Source organism: Hydractinia symbiolongicarpus, chromosome 5, assembly GCF_029227915.1.
Source record: "Hydractinia symbiolongicarpus strain clone_291-10 chromosome 5, HSymV2.1, whole genome shotgun sequence".
Classification (NCBI taxonomy): Eukaryota; Metazoa; Cnidaria; class Hydrozoa; order Anthoathecata; family Hydractiniidae; genus Hydractinia; species Hydractinia symbiolongicarpus.
The window spans coordinates 25,422,624-25,447,245 of NC_079879.1; the positions used below are offsets into that span (position 1 = coordinate 25,422,624).

Sequence of the window (24,622 nt, forward strand, 5' to 3'; positions counted from 1 at the left end):
GTTTCAATATTTGAAACAAGACTATTCTTTGTTGTCACGTGTGCAGTATAAGTGTACTGTATAAGAGATGGGCACGTTTTAGCATTTTTGTTTGACATTAAACACAACCACTTTATGTTTATCTTAAACAATATTTGTATCCATTCATTGCAGAGCATATCAAGTAAGTACAAGTGCTCGTATGACTGACGCGAAAGGTAACAAAGCGTCTTTCAAAAAATCGGCTGCAATAACTTGTAAACACTTAAGGCCCGGTCAGTTTACAAAACGAAGATACCCAGTCAATCAATTTACATAAATAAAAAATTTCCTTTAAACTGAGGGCATTCCTTCGAAGCAGATATCCACCAAGACAACCGATTGTTAACAATGAATGAAGAAGAGCATTGTACAGTCAAAAGTTTCGTCTATCTTTTTCCGGTTTCATTGCCATCAAAGAAATGTCCACAAAAGACACTATAAAAGTCACAAGAAAATGTTCTTACAACACCAAAAATTGTTGAAGAGATTGCGAACGTGTTTCCACCCAAAACATTTCAGGTAATCCTTTTAATATATTACATTTGAACACAGTTGAACAGTTGTTATTTTGTTCAGATAAGCTCGATTGAAATGCCTGCAAACTCTTGTCTGTAATGTATTCATCAAGCATCAACTTTCTTTTTCTTATTTAGGTTTTATAAGGATGATGCTAATAGTATTATTCTTGATAGCTGTCACACCATCCTGCGGTTTACCCATGGATGATGTTCCACCCATTATATTGCTTCCAGGTAGTACAGCTAAAGAAACATATGGCGTTATCAACTTCACCAACGTGTTGAACGAGTTGAAAAAATATAATTTATCATCTTCCACCAGTAACGGTCTAAAAAAATACAAATGGGTTTCCGAGAGGAACAAGCGAGTAGCCACGCAACTTTGTCCAGCTGTAACTTCACTTGTTTTGATGCCAAATGGAACATATCAAGTTATGTTTGATCCATCTGCTTCATCTAAGATTGTTGGTTTCGTTCCAGCTAATTACGTCCGAACAGACGAGTGTAAACTAAATGTTGAGGAGATGGCTTGTTTTGAGCGAAGTAAAAGCAAATGTAGAACGCACATGGAGAAACGCGCGTACGCACCTTTAAGTTTTGAGAAGGGAATTGCTTCGTTAGCTGGTACACCTTCTACATATGATGTTGGAATCTATTGTAAATGCTCATAGTAATAATATTTACTTGTTTCCTACAAAGAAATTATTTATAAAAGCATTTGTCAATGGAAATATATATTTAATACATGATTAAATATTGTTTTCGCTTTTTATAGTGAGTAACAGCTTCACATTGTTTTGGATTTTAACTTTAAACATTCACTGCAACAAACTAAATGTTTAATATCAAGATAATTTTGTCATAGATGTTGGTGCGCGGGACTCTCTCTAAAAAAACCCTCCTTTTCTGGTCCTAGATATCCCGTTAATTGATGATCTCAGCAAAAAATCGAAACATTGTTCGTGTGGGTTATGAAAACTTACACACCATCCAGCATCAAAATATACTAGCTATACTAAATATGGATCTGTGTCATTGCAAATCTGAAAGAATAGTTCAACATGCATAAAGGCTGGTGTATTGTTAAGACAGTACAGATAATATATGAAGATGCAAAAATCATTTCATCACAAAACAATAATTTGAGCCATATGGCAATTTAAATAGGAAAAGTTTGAATAATTTTATTTAAATAAAATGAAAAACAATAATAACATAACGTCACGTAATAACTGAACGTCATACAAATTAAAAACCCAGCAGCTGCAAGTTTTAATCTTGCAACGCAGTTAGGGTTAGGGTTAGGGTTACACCCCGGGATAAGATATTTTAGATTACAGGTTTCCTAACGAAGTAGGAAAATGGAAATAAATAAACGCTTAAAATTTCTAGGTATGCTGTTATCTTTTGATACCCATGGTTCACTAATTCATGGAATATACCGGATTAACCATGCTTTCATTGATTATCAGAGATTGTGAAGAATCAATCAAACGTTTATCTAGGTTCCCAGCCAATCGTCGTAGTCGTTTGAAAAAGGAAAATACTAAAATTATATTAGTTGCGAATGACAGTTATTTATTTATCATACATTTTATGCTTGCATTAAATATTGCACACAAAAAGTTAAACTTTTCTTGCACATCAACTTTGTTTTCATTTTAAAATTCCAAACCTCGTTTTAAAATTGTATTTCAAAATCTTACTGGTTGATAAATTTTCAATCGGCGTAGTAATTGAACTTATTCCATCTACTGCGACGAAGCTGGGGAATGAGAGAAAATTTCATGGTATGTTAAAAATAAATATTGCGCATGTGCAGATTCATGGTTGCTTTCTCGTGCAACCACGGCGAATAAGTGTGAACTCGCCCTAAGAGATCACACTTCCACCTAAATCTCCTATAATCCATATTTAGATTTAGGATATTTAGGTGGTGTAATTCTTCAAGTTCTTATTATAAGAATTAGAAACGTCAGGGGTACAGCAACAGCTAATCTCTACGGCGAGCTGGTGTCTAATAGGCCGATATTTGTTTTTAGTTTATTTTAAGCTGGTTTTTAACAACCTCGTCCCCAGGGCATCTTGTATCTTTTCTGACGCTGGGACGGCGATACAAATATCGCCGTCCCGGGGTCAGAAAAGATACAAGATGCCCTGGGGACGAGGTTGGGTTTTTAATCAAAGTAAGGTAAGGTATAATAGAAAGAAAAATAAACTCAACTTATTTTTTTGGGAAAATTTTTTCTAATTTCTGTAGAGTGAACTTAGGAATTAAGTTGTTTGGTTAAGTCCAAACTCTGGACATGTGCTAATTATTGCTGACGTCAGCATGGCCTTATCTTTAGGAATTCTAGAGACTTCGTGTGCCCCAACGTGGATTATTTCAGCAACTTTTCTTTCGAAAAGTTTTCATCTGTCTGGCCACGTTTGTGTGAATGTTTGACACTTTTGTCCATATTTGAAAAATGAGAAAAAAACTGCCTTTGACTCAATATTTTGTCTAAATATAAATAGTATAAATGAGCGAACTAAAGTGAAGAGAAAACATAAACATTTATAAAGAAATAACAGCCTCTTCTTTTTATGCTTTGTTGTTTTATATTACATGTTTAGTTTACAAGCTCTTACGAATGAAATATTTTGTTGTCATGATTCTGTTTTGTTGTATATTGGTTCTGTCATTATTTAAATTCAATAAAATTAAGAACACGAGCTTCAAGTTTTGCTGAAAATTAAGAACAACATAAGAACAGCTGCGGGCTAAGTTTAAATTTTACCTTAAATGAATTAAAAGCAATCAAAGATGTAGCTAAATTCTTAGTAATTGAGCGGCTCTTCTTTCTGCACATAGAATAACAGCAAAAGAATTTTCTTATTGACTTGATTGTTCATGAACACCGTTACAGAACTCGATTTGCAACAAAACAGCTGTTTTTATATAAACATAAATTTCCGAGAAATTTAAGAAAAAAAAAATGATAAGACAAAATGAGATTAGAATCAGAAGTAGTAGTTTACTATTAAAGAAAACAAAAAAAAAAAAAAATAAATAAATAATAACTTCGCTGTAAAATGGTAACCCCCTCGTAAGTATTTAAAACTAAATGTCAACCTTGTTTCCAGGATCTTTTTACAGTGGGATAAAAATGTTCGAAAACCTGAGACAGAGGTTGTCTGTATGCTTTGCATAAATACTTTTTCATTTTGATAACAAAAAAATATAAAAGACATATTCGTATGTTTTTGTTCGTGCGTTTTTTTAAATGTTATATTTATATATATTATTAAAATGTATATAATAAAAATAAATAATTCAACATTAGTATTCATAAAAATAAAACAAAAAATAAAAAGTTGAAGTATATGCATGAGGTGGAACTTACAGTCTGGAAAATAAATTGCAAACAGCTAACAGATTTTATGTGGAAAACATTTCAGAACGTTTTATATATATATATATTTATATATTCATATATTCTTTTTATTATTAGCACTATAAGCTTGACGTGAAGTTCGAAGTAATGTTATTTGGTGCAAAATTGATTTTTCTTGAAGAATATCCGAAAACTTACAAGAAATGTAATTTAAATATAATATGGTATGTAGCTTACGAGTTAAAGAAAGTCTTATAAGCGTTCTATGTTATACTTGGCATAAAATTAGAATTGTAAAGTTATATAATAACATAACAGTCAGTTACAAAATAGATTTAGAAATTTTTTAGTAAATAAAACTGGACGAAATTTGATATCAGACAACCCAAATCTTACACTTAAGAATATATGAAACTTTACATGTCTCTAGAATTTAGTAAAGTGAAAATGAAACATACAGCAGAAGATTCAATATACACGTCATAACAAACTATATAAGAACATATGGCTTCAGAGATCCAACACTTTAGAACATTTTCCTAATATTTAAGGCTTTGTCTACACCAGTACTGAAATTATCTTTTACACTTCAATAGTGATAAAATAAGAGCAAAATTAAGGAAGATTTAAGAACATTTCGAGGCTTTAAAATGAAAGAGTTAAGAACATGTGTCTCTAAAAAGAAGACATGAGTCTGACTTTAAACTATCTTTACTGTCAAGACAGTTGTCATTTCATAAGTTTGACTTAAATTAACATCTCCTCTGTGAATATTTTATATTAATATGGAAATAACCGCTTTTTGACTCTTCGCCGCAGGTGTTAAAAAAGAGTCCTAAATTGTTTAGCTACATCAACGCTTTGATTTTATGTTTCCTGCTTTGTCTGGCATTTTGATGGTTTTTACTTCACTACTTGAAAAAATAAAATAAAAGCAAAAGTTTTGTAATTAGAAACAACATTAATTATTCAAGACTCTTTCTTGAAAACAAATTAATTTTCAATCTAGGATGGAGAGCTATTCGTGCAAATGTGATTGATTCTTTAGACCATTACTCATCAAAATTTTTTTTATGTTAGCGTAACAATAAAACAATTCGAGATCGTGGTAGGGAAAGTTAATGTTTTCAGAATGGTTGTTTCCTTGCTGATATTATTGATGGCTCAAGGTGGTACGTATTATTTATATTTAAACTTTTCACAATATAAATTATTTACTATGCGAGATGTAACAGAAAGCAAAGGTGATGTTTGCTGAAATAATAAAACTTTTGTGTAGCTTAAAAGTTTTACCCTAGTTGTTCTCAGTCAAAGAACAACTGGAGTATGAATTTTACAAAAATAAGAACATTCTATGAGCTAATTTTTCTTGAAATACTCTCAAATGATTGTTTTCTTCTCTCTCGATTTTTCATGAACATGAATTAGCTACAGATCTTCATGAGCAACAAAAACACATGTTCTTTTATATTAACAGGCTAAATTCTGCAGTTGTATTCTTACTGTTAAAAACAAAATGGGTCATATTTTAGTAATTTTTTAAAATAGAGTGTAGAATATTTACTTTAATTCTAGCGACGTTGTCCCGAAGGTTTTTTAAAGGAACCTAGTTTTTAAGATGCATATCAAAACCTAAAATCCTATATAAGAACTATAAGGACAAATTAATGCGAGTCTAGAAATACTGAAAAACAATTTTTACTTCCGCATGCAATTTCTTTTGAATTAAAAGTGTTGATAAAATAATTATTATGGATGCAAGATATATGTCCTATCATTTTTGTTTAAGATAAGATAATTTAGAAACATATAAAGCTGCCCCAGAGCTGGTAACTTTCTCTCCGCCATCAGCTCGACTTTCGTGTAAGCCTCTAAAGTAAAAATGAATAGGCCGTTTTCCCCGCGTGACCTAGGCGTTGTCTACCACGTTCGCACGAGGTTTCAATTCAACCGTGGTTAACCGGACGCGTGTTCATTTTAACATTCGTTACTTGATGATAAATGTTTAAATTTTTGTAATATTCTTACACAAGTGATTGAAAATCATTGTCACTTTTTAAAAAAGTAACTAATTTTGAAGCATATTTCATATTTTATCATATTTTAGTATGAAGGGCCTACCATGGTCGCGCCAGGGAAATTTATTAAAAATTAACCTGCTTGATTGCAAAAAGTAAACTCATCCGTCTCGTTTTATGACATCCATTTTTAAGCTTTTGGAATTCTTGTTACTTACAGTTAGGATGAAAGTTTGAAAAAGAAACGAAAAAATATAGTGAAAAATTAAGAAACGTGTTTCCTTTCAACAATTTTTATGACAATACCAATAAAAACGTAGAAAGTATGACACGTAGACCATTATAGTGTCGTCCGGTCTAAGTTTGTTGCTTCGCTAAACTATCATTAGATTTTGCATTAAAACTAGGGGAGCTGCTGGTAACAAGGTTGCAAATTAAACAGTCGGAATGTACATAACCCAACCTTGTTCCCAGGGCATTTTGCCTTTTTAATGAATAACGGCTCAGGGGCTACAAGACCCTGGGACAAGGTTGTACATAACCGTAAACCCCTAGGCAGGAAATTGTAACATTTATAAATTTTACTTTTAGGCGCAGCAGAATGTCCACGACCGTGTTTGTATTTAACTAATGTATCCTCTATTTTTCGTTTTCCGTTAAATTCGTCCTCGGGATTACCAGATAGCAAGAAACCGCAGATTATTTTTAAATCTAAAGGACATATTCGCTCCCTGGAAGTTGATCAAGTCAACGAACAGTTATACTGGGGTGATCTTCGACACAACACTATCAAGAAAAGTTCAATGGATGGGTCGAACAAAACGACACTTTTCTCGTATGCTATTGGCTATCCGCAAGGCATAGCCGTTGATTGGTCGTCTAATATTTTGTATTGGACAGACAGCTTAATGAAAATGTTGGAACTCTCTGATACAAGAGGTTTTAATCGGAAAGTTCTTTTTAAGTTCAACAATGGTGATCAACCAAGAGGGATATGTGTTGACCCTAGCCACGGGTAAGGTTCTTAAAATGTTAGAAAAATGTGTTGCTGGCTTCTAAAGAAAAATAATTTTGTGGATAAATGGTTTGAGCCGTTTGTATTCCATATCCCCTTGCTTCTAATTCCATTTCATAGCATAAGCCTAAAAATTAAAATTAGTCATTGGTAATCCTGTTTTAGCACCAGCCTCTAACCAACATGTAGCAATAAAATCTATTTTCGCTCAACGACTACGAGCGTTTATATAATGCCATACACGGTGTCAGTATAATATCTTAGCAGCTATTTTAAATTCAAGTTTTCTAGACAATTATTGATTTATTTTACTGCTTTTGTGACAGGAATTTGTTTGTTGTAGATATCTCTTTTGGACGGACTGGGGTGAAAAGCCAAAGATTGAACGCTCAACTTTATCGGGAGATCATCGAGTTACTGTAGTTAATAAAACGATTAAGTGGCCGAACGATTTAGCCATAGACTATACTTCGGACAGATTATACTGGGTCGATGCGTATCGGGATTTTATCGAGTCTGTTTTGTTGAACGGGCGAGATAGAAAAAAGATTTTTATTTCGTATTCCAAAAGCATTCATCCCTACAGTATGGCGTATTATGCTCCAAAACATATAGCATTTTATACCGACTGGTATGAAGACGCTGTTTATGCTCGTGGAAACATCACCACTCGTTTGCAATCTAAACTTTTGTTTCAGAATTCAAATAAAAAGAAAAATATTGGACAAGTGCGAATTTTCGCAAACGTAATCCTAAAAAAAGGTAAATCACTTTTCTATGTATGATCTTTGATCTTGACCTAAATCTATATTCCCACAACTCTGTTTTGAAACTTTGTAGAGAAATTGTACGGGGAAATATATCCCAGTCTGTGTAGAAAAAATTGTTCTGGAGAGGGTGAGAAAATTTATCGAGTGAAGAAACACTTGTCCAGAGAATTATTAATTGTTTATCTTGTAGTTGTACGCAATGTATTAACAACGTCTATTCTCATAGGTGTCTCTACGCAATCTCGTCCCTAGGGTATTTTCTTTTTCTAATATTCTTTCTAGCAGAAAGCGAAGAAAACCTTGGGAACGAGATTAGTCTTTATGCGGCGTCTATTTTATGAAAATCATTAATAATTGTGTCGATATTTTACAGTAACCAACAAAAATGATACAGGTTGTTAACTTGTATTTTTTCTTTTTATGTTAGTAAAGAAACCTTGCTTATCCAGTCAAAATAATTGTTCTCATTTGTGTTTGAAAGCGTCTGAAAATACGTTCGTCTGTGATTGTCCAACTGGCATGACTTTGTCATCCACTTCGCCAACTTTATGTGTTGATGTAAAAAAAGATTTTGAAATCTACTTTGCTGACAGTCATGCAAAAACTGTCAATCACTTAGTGAAGTATGTCAACCAGAGTGGTTTCAGTATACGGCCTTTAGTGACGCCGTCGAACGAAAGGATTGACTACCCAGTTGCACTAGATTACGATCCATTGGAGGAATATATTTATTGGACAGACCGGAAAACTAAAAAGGTATATCATTTTAAGTTTATAGCTATATTCCACATTAACAGTTTTGTGACATATATTGCAAGTTATAATCAATGCTTAACAAGCATCTATAGTAACAATAATTATGGTTTTTGTCAATGTAAGCAAGCTGCCACTATAAATTACAAATCCGCAGAACCTCTCCTTGTGATATTTTCTAATTTTTTTCTTTACCCGAGAAATTTCTTTGTCCCGTGCAGTTCCGAGATAAAGAAAATCCACTAAACTTTTAATCTTTGATTCGTTTGCCGATGAACTTGTAATTTCAAAGTGTTATAAGTATGCGTAATACGCCGAGAAAATGAAAGTATTGTATCAGCTCTATTAACTGCCCGTGCGCTTATTACCTTATTAGTTAAAATATGTGGGTTGAAAGTAACGAAATATTTGACAGGTGACGAAATTTTTGCCCGACGAAAAATCATAACTGATGAAATAATAGTCCGACGAGAATTTTTTCTGGCGATTTTACCTAAATTGTTTTTTAATTAAAATTAGGGATGAAATAATAAAACAATAATCAAATTTTCGTTTTTAATTAATTTATTTAGTTTCCTTAGAAAAAAAAAATAATAATCACACAGACGGGTGACGAATTTCCTCTCGAAAAAGAGTTTTAATTCTAACCCTAACGGTTGTTAAAACAGGACGTTTATAAATAGTTATATCATCATAAAATTGCAAGACACACCACTTTTGAGATCTCAGTGGTTTCTAAAGCTCAACTGTTAGCTTTAAACATTCCAGAACCGCCCTTCTTTTTGTAAGAGTTGTTATTTATTATTATATTTAATTATATTTTCTTATATTTAATTTTATTAGACTTATCGCATGAAAGAGGATGGTAGTAACTACAAAGTCATTATGAGACAAACATCCGGCGCATCGCATGGAATTGCAGTAGATGGCTTAAGCAGGACCATCTTTTGGTTTAATGATAATGGCAAAAAATTAATGATGTCATCTCTCGATGGAGCATTGACTAAAACAATTCTAAAGACTGGGTTAGACAATCCACGTGATATAGCTTTGTATGAAGAGAAGGGTTATGTGTATTTTACCGAACAAAAATATCATTACATTGGGCGCATCAACACAGATGGTACTGGAATGATATCCACACGAAACAAAAGGGAAGATATTCATGCAACAGGTCTTGCTGTAGATAAAATTGAGGACAGGATTTATTGGTGCGACGAAGAGTATTACAGTATCGAATCAACAGATTTAAATTTTAAAGACAAAAGAAAGATTGTGCAACAAACTGTGTACCGATTCGGTGTATTTTGGATAGTCAGAAACCATGGAAACGTAGTAAAACCTTTTGGTCTCACTATTCTTGGTGAAAAAATGTACTGGACAGACTCATATAAACGAGCAATATTCTCAGCAGATAAAAGAAGTGGTGGTAACATCGAATACATCACAGGTGGACTCGATCATCCAAGAGATATGCATGTTTACAGGAATTATTTGACAACAGGTGAGCTTGTATACATGTTAATTGAATGTGAAATAAAATTATATACTTATGATTGATTGCTGCATTAACTCATTTATTCACCCATCCATCCATCCATCTATCCATCCATTTATTCAATCATTAATTAATTCATTTATTCATTCATTCATTCATTCATTCATTCATTATTCATCCATTCATTCATTTATCATTTATTCATTCATTTGTTTATTTATTCACTTAATCTTCATTCATTCATTCACTCATTCATTCATTCATTTATTTTATTATTCATTCATTCATTTATTTATTAATTCATTCATTCATTCATTCATTCATTCATTCATTCATTCATTCATTCATTCATTCGTTCATTCGTTCATTCGTTCATTTGTTCATTTGTTCATTCGTTTATTGATTGATTGATTAATTGATCGATTCATTCATTCATTCATTCATTCATTCATTCATTCATTCATTCATTCATTCATTCATTCATTCATTCATTCATTCATTTATTCATGAATTAATTTATTCATTTAATCTCTAATTCGATCTGTTATTATTTTTTTATATCTTCTAGTGTATATTTCTTTAAACTAGAGTATCGAAAGGTCTACAAATTTTCTATATCTAAACAATTTATAAGACCTAACTATGCAAGATGCTCTCTAACCAATGCCTGCACATCCCGGTATTATACGTTCCTAAAAGATCCAGCAAAATGTCCACCAGGATACAAAGACACTGGTGTGGTAGACAATTGCGCCAACTGCTCGGATGTGGTAGGAGGAAGATTTAAATGTCCATGTACAAACTGGATGACATGCGCGCAAAGAGCTTATGCTACAGTACAAGGATGTCATCCAAAAAAACCATTCATGAGGTTTAAAGTGCGGCAGTGCGTCCAAGGTGATTGATTTTTTGTTGGATTTTACTGCTACAAATCTTTACACATAATTTATCGTGCATAACTGTCTATACTTATGCAATGTTTTTTACCCTCAAAATTTTTTTTTAATTAAATAAGTTTCGCAAATTCTTTGGCAAAATCTTTTTAAATTTTAGAGGTAAAGCCGGGGGTATGTCCATATAAAGCAAAAGCAATATGTGTTGCCGATAACGATCAATGTAAAAATGACGATGAGTGCAAGGGCAGCAAAAAATGTTGTCAAGCTGAATGCGGGAGAGTATGCTCTGATGTTATCCAGAAAACTGGTGAGTTTATTTATATTTCCTTTCTCACTTCTCTTACTTCTATTTGATCTTTATTTTTATCTCTATACTTTAACCCGTCAAATATCCGTCGCACCGAAGTTGATAAAAATAATAAAAAATATATTTATTATTTTTTGCTGGAAGATTTCGTGCGTTGCTTAAAATGATCCGGTTATGAGCGACACACAGATAACGGCTATTATTATATAGAAGATTTAATAACTGTATTTTGTCTGTTTTTTCTAACCGGCTGCCCCGAAGCTTTATTTTATCCCCCCGTTTGAGTAATTTTATTACTTCATGTTAACAGGCGGACAAAACAAAATACCAATGCGGGAAAAAAATATGAGGACAGGCGAATCCGTGAATTTTTATAGTTATATAGATTAATTATCCGACGTCTTTTTTTTCAAAATGTCAGTGCACAGCTTTATTCCGGATCTCCCGCAGAGTAATGTAATTATTTCATGCTAACAGGAAAAAAAGTTGCACGATATAGCGGAGTCTAGGTAACTAAGCTTTCTTCGAGGATATCACATTTACGAAAGCATACAGTCAACTGAATGGGCCAGAGCAAACCCCTAATACCAATCCGGCCATTAACAAAAAATAATTTCTCAGAGCAAGCCCCGAACTAAAATCAGCTGATGAACATAATGCCAGTGTTGTCACATCTTACCCTCTTTCGTGGTAATAGAGTTAATTATATATGTTTAGATGAGTTAGGTCTTTTGTGCCCAAACAAATGACTTCATGATCATAATCACGTGAGTAAAGTAACCAATCAAAAAGCGTGGTCAGTACTCGGACCGCGGGATATTCGTTTGCGACCCAGCGTAATCTTTTTTACTTCAACTTTTGTTGATGTAACAGTGGTAAAGAAAATTTTGCTGGGTCTCCTGGCCAGAGATACAGTGACATAAAAAAAGAACGACAGTCGAATTCTTGTCAATCTTTTGACAGGCAGACAGCTAGTTTCTTACAGCGTAAAGCATAGTGCTTAGCTAATAGAGTATCTATTTAACTATACTAATAGACAAACCCGTAGATGTTGCTCGATTTACAACCAGTTTTAAGCAACTAAAGCGTTACAACCATTTAAAAAGACAACTACATAGAATAACGATAATAGCACAAAATAATCATTGAATAATGCTGGTTAAAAAAAACTATAAAGGTATATTTAAATTAACTTATTTATTTTCTTGCTGGTCCACAGCACATTTTTACAGGATGCGGCCTGGAGAAGCAGACCTAAATTGAAAAGGCAAAATGCCCTAAAAGCGAGGCTGCTGACGCTAGAGAATATTACATGCTGTGTTTTCTTGCATATGCTTTAAAAATATTTTTTATCCTAATCTCATATATATACACATACACAATAAATTCACACAAAGCATCCTTAATTACTTATTATTTGTTATATTTATTTTCTGATAGATCATCCGTGTACAATTAATAATGGTGGATGTAGCCATTTTTGTCTTGCTAAGTCGAATTCATACGAATGCACATGTCCAGATGGTATGGGACTGGACCCGACTGGAATGAACTGCAGTAGATTAAACGGTACGAGCATAGTTCACAAATTTTAAAATCTGTACAGGCATAAGTTTACGCTTTTAACGACATATTTTACGAGGTTAGCGACAATGCAATTATATTTTGCGAGTTAGCGACAATGCGCGGTCATATTATGCGAATTTAACGACAGTACAGCAATGCCAAAAAAATACAAACTGGTTGTGTTTTTGTTTTAGAAACTCTTACTGAAGATGTGTGTGCACTTCCAAAAGACAGTGGTCCCTGTCATTCGTACGCATCAATAAGGAGATGGTATTTTAACTCAAAAACAAAGAAATGTGAGCAATTCAAATATGGCGGTTGTGGTGGAAACGAAAATAACTTTGACAGCCAAGTACTTTGCGAACACGCATGCGCAGGTACGTAAGGCCAAGGAAACCTTTTTTGTTCTTGATACGGTGCATCAATCTGACATTATCACAAGCCATATTTACTTGGAAAACACACATGGAATTCCCTTAAAAACATAATTCGACGAAAGTTAAAATTATTTAAAGTTACACTGCAATATTTTTGCTTCTTTTTTTATTAAAATTATCGAAAAGAAATTTCTAGAACTAAACGTTTTAAAATAGAAAAACTGAAAATAATTATGCAAATAGACTAACGAAGAAATGCCGGTGAGATTTTGCTCTAAATTGACCGCTAAAAAAGGATTTTAAAGGCTAAAAAATTTTATATATATTAATATCGATCCTACTGAGTTACTTTTTTGTAGGTGAATGCCCATCTGTCAGTGCAAATCCGAAATGTGAGGTGGTTGCACAACAAAACCAGTGTACACTGACGTCACCATGTAAAGGGAAACAGCTTTGTTGTGGTCTACAGTCTTGTAACAAGAAGACATGTCAAAACCCAGGTTAGCTTGACCTTATCTTGATCTATCCCCAATGGTGCCAATTTGGGGGGTCAAAAAAATTACATTTGCGAATGATTATTTCCAAACAAGTTTTGCGGGCATAAATCTTAGCGAATGAAGTGAAAATTTTATCAAATGTTGTTGGAAAAAAACTTATCCACAATGAAGCATTTTTTCAGAATGGTACTTTTAAAGATTCTCTGATTGTTTTATTTTTTCGTTTTATTTTTTCTTTGTGTAGATAAAATGTTTTTTTTTTTTAATTTAACACCAGTCACAGAAAACTTAATGGGTTTCAATGGTATATGATTCTCTGTACTTTCCAAAAATATTCCCCGGGTATATAATCTCAGAAATTTAGCCAAAATCCGCGAAAAGCAGCAAAAATAACACCCGCGAAACTTACTACTTTAGACTTATTATTAATTAATTAAAAGTTCGCTATAGTTGGTTTTGTAAGAGTCACTTTGTGTTATTAAATGTTTATCCTTCTTTTATTTAACCATAGTTCCTAAGCCTTTACCAAAGTGCTATCAACCAGCCGTCACTGGAAGATGTGAAGCGCACATCAAAAGTTGGTATTTTGATATCAAAACAAAACAATGCAAGGAATTCGTTTACGGCGGCTGTGATGGAAACGAGAACAGATTCGAAAACGAGTTATCTTGCTACAAAGCGTGTAGTAAGTACAGAACTTAAGTTACTTCTAGGATAAAGAGTAATTTATTTTGTATATCACTATCTCATCTCCAGAACTTCTTTTTTTCCTTTTGTTATGCGTTTCAATGCGGCGTCAGCCACATATCGAATAGCTCAAAGAAGGCAGGAAATGGAAATTATTCTTAGTTGCCCATGAAATAACAAAGAAGAACAAAGATATTTCTGTGTGTTATACATATGTCTAGTACTCTACAAAACTAAATAAGTAACGACACTTTCTCTATGTTGGTTGATTTTTTCAGCCTATATTGTTTGCCAACAACCGAAAAAAGTGGGTCCATGCAAGGGACATCGCAGAAGATACTATTACAACAATAAAAGCCAGAAATGTGAATCGTTTACTTGGGGAGGTTGCTTATCGAACGACAACAATTTCAATTCGTCAGCTCATTGTGTCTCGTACTGTATGAAAGGTGAGCTGGACAATAATCTTGATGTTTATTAGAATAAATTCAAAACACACTTTAAAATATTTAGAACTGTAGGTAGCTATGATTTAAAAACAGTCCAAAGCAACCATGATGCATTGGAATAATAGTGTCCTGGGTATAAAATAAATAAGAAAAATTCTTTTTTAGCAGGAAGGTTGGAAAAGATGTTATCTGTTATTTAATTTATAATTTTAAGTGTTTTGACATCACCATAGATACTCCTGGCGGCTGTCAATCAAGCCCATGTAAAAATGGCGGCACGTGTAGTGAGGCTGGTAGATTTGGGTTTAACTTTAAGTGCGCGTGCTCAAAGAAGTGGGTTGGAAAGACATGTACTTTGAACGCAGGTAATATTTTTCTTATTTTTCTTTTTCTAATTTTCGCAAGATGTAAAAACTAATATATACTTCAGAAGAGAATATGAGCGTCATGTATTTACGGTTGGTGATTTAACTTTTAGAGAAAGGAAAAGTGATCGTGAATTTCAGGAAAACGGATCCTAAGTCAAGCGTAAGTACTTTTGCATCGAATCTGCTGATTTCTTTTCTGTTTCTTCGACTGTAGTTACTTCATTCAAACAGTAATGAAAGAAATAGCTCTTAGTTAATATTTGTTTTGGTAAACAAAAGTCTTGTATTTAAAATAACCCATTAATGCAACGTCCTTTGTTACACGATGCATTGTTTTTGAAACAAACACTTAAGGAACCTAACATGGCTTTTTGCACCTATTACCACGCCTAAATAAATGTGATTTATTAAAATAATCATAAATCATTTTTAGTCTCACTTCCAATCACGTGCCTTGTTTGCACGAGTGTAGCTTTTATATTTCCTGGTAATTGATAGGGTTTTGCGTAGTATGTAGAAGCTTTCACGCATGAAGAAGATAAAATATTCTTTCTAAGCAATCACGTGAACGTTAAAGAAGCTAATTTAAATTCTCCTTGTTATGTTTAGATAAGCAAAAAAGCTCTGGCAAGAAGTATTGCGAACCGTTTCTCTGCGTATTGCATGCTCAAATCGTGCTCATTCACTTCCAAAGAACATTCTAGAACGTAAGTTAATAAAAAAGAAAAGTAGTAATCATTTTTTCCAAACATAACATTAGCAATTACTCATTGAATTTCATCACATATTTTTTTAGACGCCGAACATCCGTTGCCATTCCTGTCTTTTTTGCGACAGACATTGTTTTTTATGAATACAAAGACATAAAAAATAAAGTTTCTGCTGAAATATTGATCTTAAGACCGAATTGGTTCGCAATGCCAATAGATGGTTACTTATCTCGCTATTCGGTTCAGGCTGGCTTCAAAGAATACGGAGAAGCTATTGCAACACCTCTTAAACTGAAGTATACTGGCACCTCTATCCCAAATTCTGCACCACAAACAAAGAAGAAGACGAGCAAAAAATCAACCATGAAAGTGTTGACCATACTTTTTATTGTCTTCATTTTGGTCGTGCTTATTGCTTCTTTGATCTGGTATATTAAAAAGAAGTAAGTCAATGCTATATGGGTGGCTGTATTCGCCGTAAATGCGAGAAAAATGGCAAAAATACATTTAAACGAAGACTCTAAGGCTTTAATCGTAAAATGTAGATAGACTTAATAAGACAAACGCTATCGTTGCAGCATTAGTCTTATTAAGCTTAGTAAAAAATAATCTTTGTTGAAGTTTACATTGCTGTGGATCCAGTTTTTAATGTCTAATTGATTTTTTTTAACAGGAAATCAAAACCACCACCGCCCAACAACGAACCTGCCAGCGCAAGAAGCAACTCTGGTGTTCATTGGTCGTTTGAAAACGAACTTTATAACGATGTAGCTGCTTCAACTGTGTCGTTACCACCGAGATACAACGAGACCAACGATCTCCAAACAAACCCTACTTCTAATACAGCTGGTGCGACTGGTGGCGGAATTACTGACGAAAAGGCAAATTTGGGTAATGATTGGGTTAAATTCGACAGTGAGGAAAAACCACCAATCACGACGTTTGTAGAAGCACGACTCGCTGACCCATACAATATTGAAGACGTGCTTAGCGATCCGCCACCAGATTACAGCTCCCGGGCGGCAACTCCAGCTTTAAATCATCAAGAGGAATCATTAACCCGGTTAGGGGAATTACCACCTTACGCAAGTCAACCGAGCTTACAAGATCTACCCGGAGAGCAGCCGATTGTTATGGGCTTGAGTTTGCCAAGGTCCGAAAATGATTCAGAGACTGTTACTCAACTGAGACACAATGATGTATCAGGCAACTCAGATGCATAACTTGGATAACAGTGTATTCAACAAGGCTGCTTCTTACGTTTGATAGACAAGCTTTTTAAAAGTGGAAGGATTAATTTATTGCACGTGTTTTTATAAGAAACCAGTACTTGAAACCTGTCTGTATATTTTTACCTATTTAATTTATTTAGTATTAACATATAGTAACTATAAGAAGTTAAAGCGTTGTAGACGGCGCTGGCTGGAGTGTGCCATGAACGGCGTTTTGGTGTGAGTATGATTGAAAAATGTGTCATTTGCTACAATAACAGAAAAATATATTTGAGGTTGGGTAAAAAAGCAAAAGATATATTACTAGTCGCAAAGAAAGCTTAGCCGTTGTCCAGAAAACTTATTTACATATACTATAGATGACTTGATATAAGCTTTGTTTAGATTTTCTTCAGCAGGCAAATACTTTTTTTTAACCAATCAGATCTTCTAAAAAGAATTATTAGCCAATTGAATTGTTTTATTTTGCCTGCCAAAAAAATAAACACAAAAAAATTTATCAAGATAGCAAGTCATCTAGTCCTTTTATTTATTTGAAGAAAAAAAGAAAGATGTTAAAAAGTGACGAGTCGTCAAAAAAACGTTTTTAAGCTTTGGGATTAATTTTTTTTCGCTCGTTTCAATGGGGAACTTAAAATTAGGCAGGAGACCCAGTTTAGCTAAAATTCCAGTGAATTTTGATGAAAAAAAATAGGCTTACATGACATCCTCGTCACCAAGGTTAGTTGCGTGATGTAAAAGCAAGAACCCCTGGGGACGAGGTTGATAACATATTCGAATTAAAACTCCTGGGTAGAAAAACGTTTTTGTTGTTGTACTTTTTGTTTATTACTCTTGTAAATAAATTTACTCACTATTTTATTACTATTAATTTGTTACAAGTCTTTCTTTTAGTATGAATAACATTGTGGTGAATTTCTGCACGACAAAAGGAATTTAAAATTCGTTTTAATGATTTAAAAATCAATCTCAATTTTGGGTTTTGAGGCCAATGGAGGATTTTTCATTCTCATCCCCAGAGCTCTTTAAGCTTCGAGGAGTATTTCAAAGAGATGCTATGTTAATCAAAGCAAATATTACAGGAAACCAATGTTCTTTTCCGTTACTTGCATAGATTTAAGAGGAACATTAAATTCTCCATGTTCATTATACTTTTTTGAACTGTAGTAGAATGTGTAGTAAGTACTAAAATACAACTATTTTTTGCAGTGCCCTTTCCGCTGGTTATTTATGATATCCAACGGAACCATGATAATTTCCTAACACTAAATATTATCACCGTAATGCAATACTTTGGTTCTACCAAAAATAAAATTGCTATATTAGCAACAAAATGTTGGAGAATTTAAAACAATCTTTATGTGGCGCCATTGAGATTTTCCAATGTACATATCAGCCACCATATTGTTTACCTATCACAGCGGTGCTGCTTTTCCTGAAAAATTAGTATTTTGCAGAATAAAATGGTCACGGAACTGACGCTATGAAAGAGTGTACTCAGACGGAAGTAGAATTTTATGTGACAAAAATTAACATTTTATGTCGCCATGCCCGCTAAAAAACAGGACTTTTACACAAGCGCTCACGACTCAATGCGATTTTTTGCCTTGGTTCATATGACTTTGCACTAGACAGTCAGTTCACAGCTTCGTTTTTATATTACATTCTCCTAATAATAAAAAACTTCAAGGAAAAAAATTAACTTTTTTAGCTGCATGGATTACATTAAAATTTCTTTAGATTCATTAAAATAATATACAACATAAAGCTCATCCAGAGTTTCTTTATTTCCCTATATAGCTTAAAGTACTGTTCCATCTTCTTTTTATTGCTTCCGTGCTGTGCTCACAATGATACTTGGTCTGTCGATATGGGTCACTTTTGAAAGTTTATGGAGTATCCACCAGTATTGGGATCCTGCGTCATTTTGAAGTTATCTGTTGACAATCCAAACGGATTCAAGCACATGTTCCCAAGCTCTTTCAGTTTACCTGGAAAAAAAAAGCGCAATAATCACGCGAAATTAAATTTCTCGCAAAATTATGGATTCCAAATTTGCTTGGTAGCCTGTGTCACAACAAATAAAACATCGAGTTGTAACACTCTACTTACTAAACATTTCTGCTTTAAGTTTCTCGTTTCTTTCGTTTATTTGTTCCGGAAGACGCTAAAAATATAAGGTTTTAAAAAAGGTTTAAAAAGATAAGGAAATGTTCATGAAGGATAAAAGTTTTTTTAAAAACCTACACAAACTTACCAATGCTGCTTCACCTGCTTGTTGACAGGATTTGTCGTATGTTAATATTTCCTTATAATCTAAAAAACATCATGTTCTAATAGCGTATTTTCCTCTCAAAATTTGACAACAAACTATGGGGAGTCAAACACAAATACAAAACAAACAAACATGGGAAAAATGCAACAGAAATAAATCAGTGTCAAACGAAATGAACATTCGCACGGTTCTATGTGAATTACGTAAAAATTCCCAGCTGTAAAAGTAATAGGCTCTTGACAATCCAATTATTTAATATGGTCTGTTTTTATAAAACTAGTGACGGCAAAATGTTTTACAATAATTAACACAATGGAGTTGCGAAGAATGATGTAAAAAATCGTACCTTGCAAAGCATCCTCCAATCTGTCAACAGCTTCAAACATTTGTGCACGACGTAATCTCGCTTTTGTGTAGTATGAATCGTGCTCCAATGCTAAAATCGTAAAAAAAGTCTGATGGAAAAAAACATCACTCAAACCAACCCTATTTGTATTCATTTATGCACAGAAAGAATAGCGTCACTTACTAACTTTTGCGTAAGATAAATAAATAATTATTTTGTTTACAGTGGAGACTCTCTAAAGACGACTGTTTTACAGGTCCTCAACCGGTTTCGAAATTTTATAACAGCTGAAGTCAAGGTTATAACCATTTTTTTAACAAGGCTCTTTTCAATGCATATGTAGACACAAGATTTATAATCAGAAACAAAATTAGGTAATGTAAAATACCCAAAAATTTAAACATAGGGGAAGTCAATTACAAAAAGCACAACACAGCATTTTACTACCAAGACATTACATTCTCTCCTGTGCCTAATCCTTAAAGGATGGGTCCAGCACATATGCAGGCAAAACCAGGCAAAAACAACCCCATGAATGAACCGTCAAAATTCCTGAGGATAGGTCAGTATTGAAAGCAGTCATATATTGTTAACAAACATGGTTTTCAGTTACCAATTCGCAGCTCAAGTTTCCAGCTGACAGTTTGTTGACTATAAAAAAGGTGTCTTTTTTAAAACAGACTGCCCTTTAGGGCCTCATAGTCCAAAGCATATTAATTTAAATTTTACCCCGTCATTTTTCTATCAAATCCTGGCTATTAATTTTTTAAAAGAGTTTTTAATTCCATAACTATTAAGTAACTATGGTCAACAAAAACAATTGTTACAATTGCTTGTAACTCCTAATTTCAACAGATAAAAAAGTGTAAAGATATTTCTTCCAAATCCCCAAACCACAACTACTAAATGTTTATTAACTTGGAGCAAATCTTCCTACTTCTTTGGATACTCCAAACTCCTTCTAATAGGACCCACAACAAAAGTAACTAACATAAGAATTCTTGAATATTTCTATTCATATTTTAAAGTTTTTTAGATTTGTCTCCAGGAAGTGATGAATATTAATGGTTTTTAAGGTAGCCTAGTCTTATTTCAAGATTTTTAAGTTGCGACAGACATACAGATTAAAGTGTCAGTAATAATAACTGCTATCCCGTGAAATGAACATACATAAAAATGCTAGAACAAAAGTAAGTAAATAAATATCAGATTTTCAGGTTAATTCCGGACAAATGCTCACGCAGGACTCGACAAAATGTCTGCATATATATCGGGTGAGTGTTTTATCGAAGAGTCTGCCTTAGAGAGGGCTTTTTGCTAAAGTCTCTTTAAAAACTTTTCAGGAACAAAAAAAAAACTGTCTGTTTTAAAGAGACATCCATTTAATAAGGGTTTCACTATTCTGTTTTTCACAAATAAGGAATGCAATGTTTTTGGACAGTTTTTTTCAATTTTTACATTCGAAAGAACTATTAATTTCTGTATAAGTAATCATGCACATTATCTTCCCAAGTGCTGCAAAGATGATGGATCGAGTGGGACTTGAACCCACGACCTCTCGCTATATATTTATTAATTTGTACACAAATTAATATGAAATATATTTTAGTGAGTCCGAAATGGATGATATAACTCACCTAATGTGCAATCTTGTATTGCCATTTCCTTTTGTTCCTAAAAATAAATACTAACAAATAATAATAAATAATAAACAATAACAGATAACAATAAATAATAAATAATAATAATAAATAATAAAAGATAGAATAAATAATAGATAACAGTTAGGTTGTTACATTACTGAAAAGAAAAATATAATATGGGGTGAAAAGTAATTGGGAGTGATATTTTTAGCAGGCTGGGTGGTGTCTTTTAAATGTAATAATTATATACAGTGCAGAGACTGAATATACCCGAAATAAACCTGATGTATAGATAGACTAACAATCAAGAATTTTTTCCCCACATTCTCTGTTTTCTAGTTATTTTGCCTGGGTTAAGGGGCAGAAGCAGGAATAGAGGGAAGTGCGGAAAACATCCCTTTCTGACCACAACAATACTCACCAATTTTACATAGGAAGCAGCTCTATTTGAATAAAGAATTGCTAAGGTTTTTGCATATGATTTAGGGCACATATCAACACCTTTCGAGTAGAGAGTGATTGCTTTTTCAAAATCTAAACACAGAAAAAAATATTCACACATAGTTCTTTCTTTGTGAACCTAGACATTTCTCCATATATAATAAATATAACACTTACTTGCTTCCATAAAAAGTTTATTTCCATTTTCTTTAAATTCCAAAGCATCTTCGTGTTTTTGCTAAAAATAAAGGAAACATTTTAACCATAGAAGACATACTCTATATGCCTTTTTTCTTTATCTATTTACAAATGCTGTTTAAACAATGGTAATTCAATTTTTTTTAAAAAAAAAAATTCCGTTTTATTAGTGCTTAGACAACAAAGACTTTCTTCAGAAACATCAAATTCTATAAAAACACCATTGCTCTAAACCTAGGTTCAAGTGCAAGTTTTTGTTTCGCGGCAAACAACACAAAATTTAAGGAAAATTGGTATGCTTTATACCTTTTTAACATCTTCAGTTAAAATCTCCTCAACCTCTGTTTCATCAGTATTTTTCTTTCCACTGTAATTTTCATAATCTTTCTTTGTTTTCTTTGCATTCACATTTTTATTTTCACAGGTCGTATTTACATTTTTATTTTCACAGGTCGTATTTAAATTTTTATTTTCACAGGTACTAGATGTCTTATTCTCTTCATCTTCAACATCTTCTATTTGAACTTTTTTTATATCTGGAAGCTCTGGTGAAGTACTGTGTTTATCTCCATCCTGCTGTTGTGTGTTACCTTCCATTTTGCATATTTTCTAGATTGCATAATGTACACAAATGACATAAAAAGTAAAATGCTAACAAAAACAATTTCATCCTTAGTTCTACGAAAGTAAAAGAACATCCAACATCAGACTAAATTTAGACCATTCTTATAACAATGTCATTTTTAAGGTTTTTATAAAAGAAGCACACAGATGAAAAAACTATGACACAATCAGGGAAAAAAACTCTGAAAGATGGTATTCTTAAACAACTTTCATAACTATATCAAAAAGGCTTTTTTAAGATATTCTAGGTTTTAAGCCACATAAAAGCCACATCTTAAATTTTTCAATGTATCTTAGACACACTGAATGTGACAAATTTTGTCCTCAAAAAAAAAACAGGCTTCAAAACTGAGCTATACTTACTAAACATTTGTCCTGTTGTTTTTGATTAATAAAATGCTTGTTTCCTGTGATGAAGGCCTTGTTATAAAAAAACTGGTTTCATAGATTTATTAACTAGTGGGTGAGCCACAAATCAAAAAGTGTTACTTGGAACAGATGTTATCTCATTCCCTCCTGCTTAAGAGGCCAAAATTAAAAAAAAATAACTCAAAGTTTTAATGGCACTAATTTTTATTTCAAGGGTCATTTTTGCAGTAATTTACTTGTAAAAAGTTTTGCTGGATTTTACTTTTTGTGAATAACTTAAAAATGTCACTTATTTGTTGCTTGTTGACCTGGGCAAAACTAAATTCACATGCTTGCTTGCTCAGTTAGGGAGGTGAGCAAATCAAATTAGGTAGCTATATACGTGTTTTTATAATCCCTGTTAGTTGTCTTCACATGTAATTCTGCACCCAATAAGTGATATATGGTTTTTCTGACAACAGCAATGCTGAAACAACACACTAAAAAAAACAATTGCTGTGAAATTTTAACACCTAATAACAATAATTTGGTGTTGACAGCTTCTCAACCGTTGATACTCAGCTATTGAGGTTAGGAAAAGGTTTGTAATATTAAAGGAATTCAAGGAGATCAGAATATTGTGATGTATAATAAAGGGAGCCATCACGGAAGAAATCTGGAGCGATTGAGCAAGATGGAGTGTTCTGGCACGAGTGACTAAAGCATCAATACACCTTTACGATAATTCAGGAAAACTAACACTCCATCGCAGCTTTTTTAGTGATCAGAGGAGGTAAACATCACACTTTTATAAGAGTTTATTAATGAGAAAACACGTTTTTTCATGATAAACTTTCTTGCCGCACTTTGTTTTTAATGAAAAAAACACATAAGTTGTATCTTATTATTATTATTAACGTTTCCTGAAAATTTGAAAGAAATTGATACAACAGAAGTTAAAAAAATGGAGAAAAAACGCTTTCGTCTCTAACAAAATCTCATAAAAACACGATTTTTACCTCCTTTTTTTCCGATATTGTAAAACGATGGAGAGCTGTAGGAACACATGTACAATTGAATTATCGTACAGGTGTATTGCATTGTAAGACAAAAACCATGTAGCTATGTGGAGTCCAATTTGAAGTCACCAACTAAGCAGAACTAAGTCCAGCATTTGTGCCAACTTATATCTTAAAATGCGAAATAACCATCCACTAACAATTGAGCAGTGTATGGAAAAAAGAGCATCTGTGCATTCAGTTGGTTGTGACGTTTTCCACAAATTGGCATATGATTATAATGTGGTATCAGTTCTGAATGGTGCAACGTTCATAAGAGCTGGTTAATCTATACTCTGAATGGTATTTCTTCAGACTACTATTTTTTAAACTAGCTATATCATCATAAAATAAAAACACAAGTTTTAGCCACAGGACAAAAACTTCTTTTTTTCCAGACTCACCTTTTTATTTTGATATTAATAAGCAACATGTTTTAAGACATTGATATTAAAAGATAAGTGGCAGGACTACTGATCAGGGGAAGAAAAAGATCCAGTAATGTCAGGAACGCGCCAGATGCAAGGACTTGAGATTGCGAAAATTAAAATTTTTCTGAGAATTTTCACACAGTTCAAGCTACCATATTTAACTAGAATGTTCTCCACCGTGGACCAAAGTACAAATTTA

The 24,622-nt window shown here is 33.1% G+C and overlaps 2 protein-coding genes across 2 annotated transcripts; one reads left to right on the forward strand and one right to left on the reverse strand.

Moving 5' to 3' along the window:
* The first annotated feature begins 3,931 nt into the window (after positions 1-3,931).
* LOC130645637 (low-density lipoprotein receptor-related protein 2-like) lies at positions 3,932-17,930 on the forward strand. The gene is made up of 18 exons (XM_057451686.1): positions 3,932-4,140; positions 4,997-5,088; positions 6,526-6,949; positions 7,293-7,711; positions 8,147-8,475; positions 9,316-9,976; positions 10,559-10,867; positions 11,024-11,173; positions 12,614-12,742; positions 12,934-13,116; positions 13,476-13,616; positions 14,125-14,298; positions 14,579-14,749; positions 14,983-15,114; positions 15,228-15,277; positions 15,727-15,824; positions 15,914-16,270; positions 16,501-17,930. Exons 1-18 carry the CDS (start codon positions 4,064-4,066, stop codon positions 17,048-17,050), a joined length of 4,446 nt encoding a protein of 1,481 aa, XP_057307669.1. The 5' UTR covers positions 3,932-4,063; the 3' UTR covers positions 17,051-17,930.
* An 819-nt stretch (positions 17,931-18,749) lies between these two features.
* LOC130645638 (tetratricopeptide repeat protein 1-like) lies at positions 18,750-24,530 on the reverse strand. The gene is made up of 9 exons (XM_057451687.1): positions 24,397-24,530; positions 22,269-22,571; positions 21,942-22,002; positions 21,745-21,857; positions 21,318-21,354; positions 19,681-19,770; positions 19,317-19,375; positions 19,172-19,226; positions 18,750-19,050 (listed from the first exon to the last, which is right to left on the reverse strand). The coding sequence occupies exons 2-9, from the start codon at positions 22,557-22,559 to the stop codon at positions 18,935-18,937; spliced, it is 822 nt and encodes a 273-aa protein (XP_057307670.1). The 5' UTR covers positions 22,560-22,571; positions 24,397-24,530; the 3' UTR covers positions 18,750-18,934.
* Between the last annotated feature and the right edge of the window lie 92 nt (positions 24,531-24,622).

Bases quoted from the DNA above. Each gene is read 5' to 3' on its own strand.
- LOC130645638 (XM_057451687.1), bottom strand. From the start codon at position 22,559: ATGGAAGGTAACACACAACAGCAGGATGGAGATAAACACAGTACTTCA. The intron at 19,376-19,680 runs GTACGATTTTTT...GATGTTTTTTAG, and splicing joins ATTGGAGGATGCTTTGCAAG to ATTATAAGGAAATATTAACA. The intron at 19,051-19,171 runs GTAAGTAGAGTG...TTTTTTTTCCAG, and splicing joins ACTTAAAGCAGAAATGTTTA to GTAAACTGAAAGAGCTTGGG.
- LOC130645637 (XM_057451686.1), top strand. From the start codon at position 4,064: ATGTTATTTGGTGCAAAATTGATTTTTCTTGAAGAATATCCGAAAACT. The intron at 13,117-13,475 runs GTACGTAAGGCC...ACTTTTTTGTAG, and splicing joins TTGCGAACACGCATGCGCAG to GTGAATGCCCATCTGTCAGT. The intron at 15,278-15,726 runs GTAAGTACTTTT...TGTTATGTTTAG, and splicing joins AAACGGATCCTAAGTCAAGC to ATAAGCAAAAAAGCTCTGGC.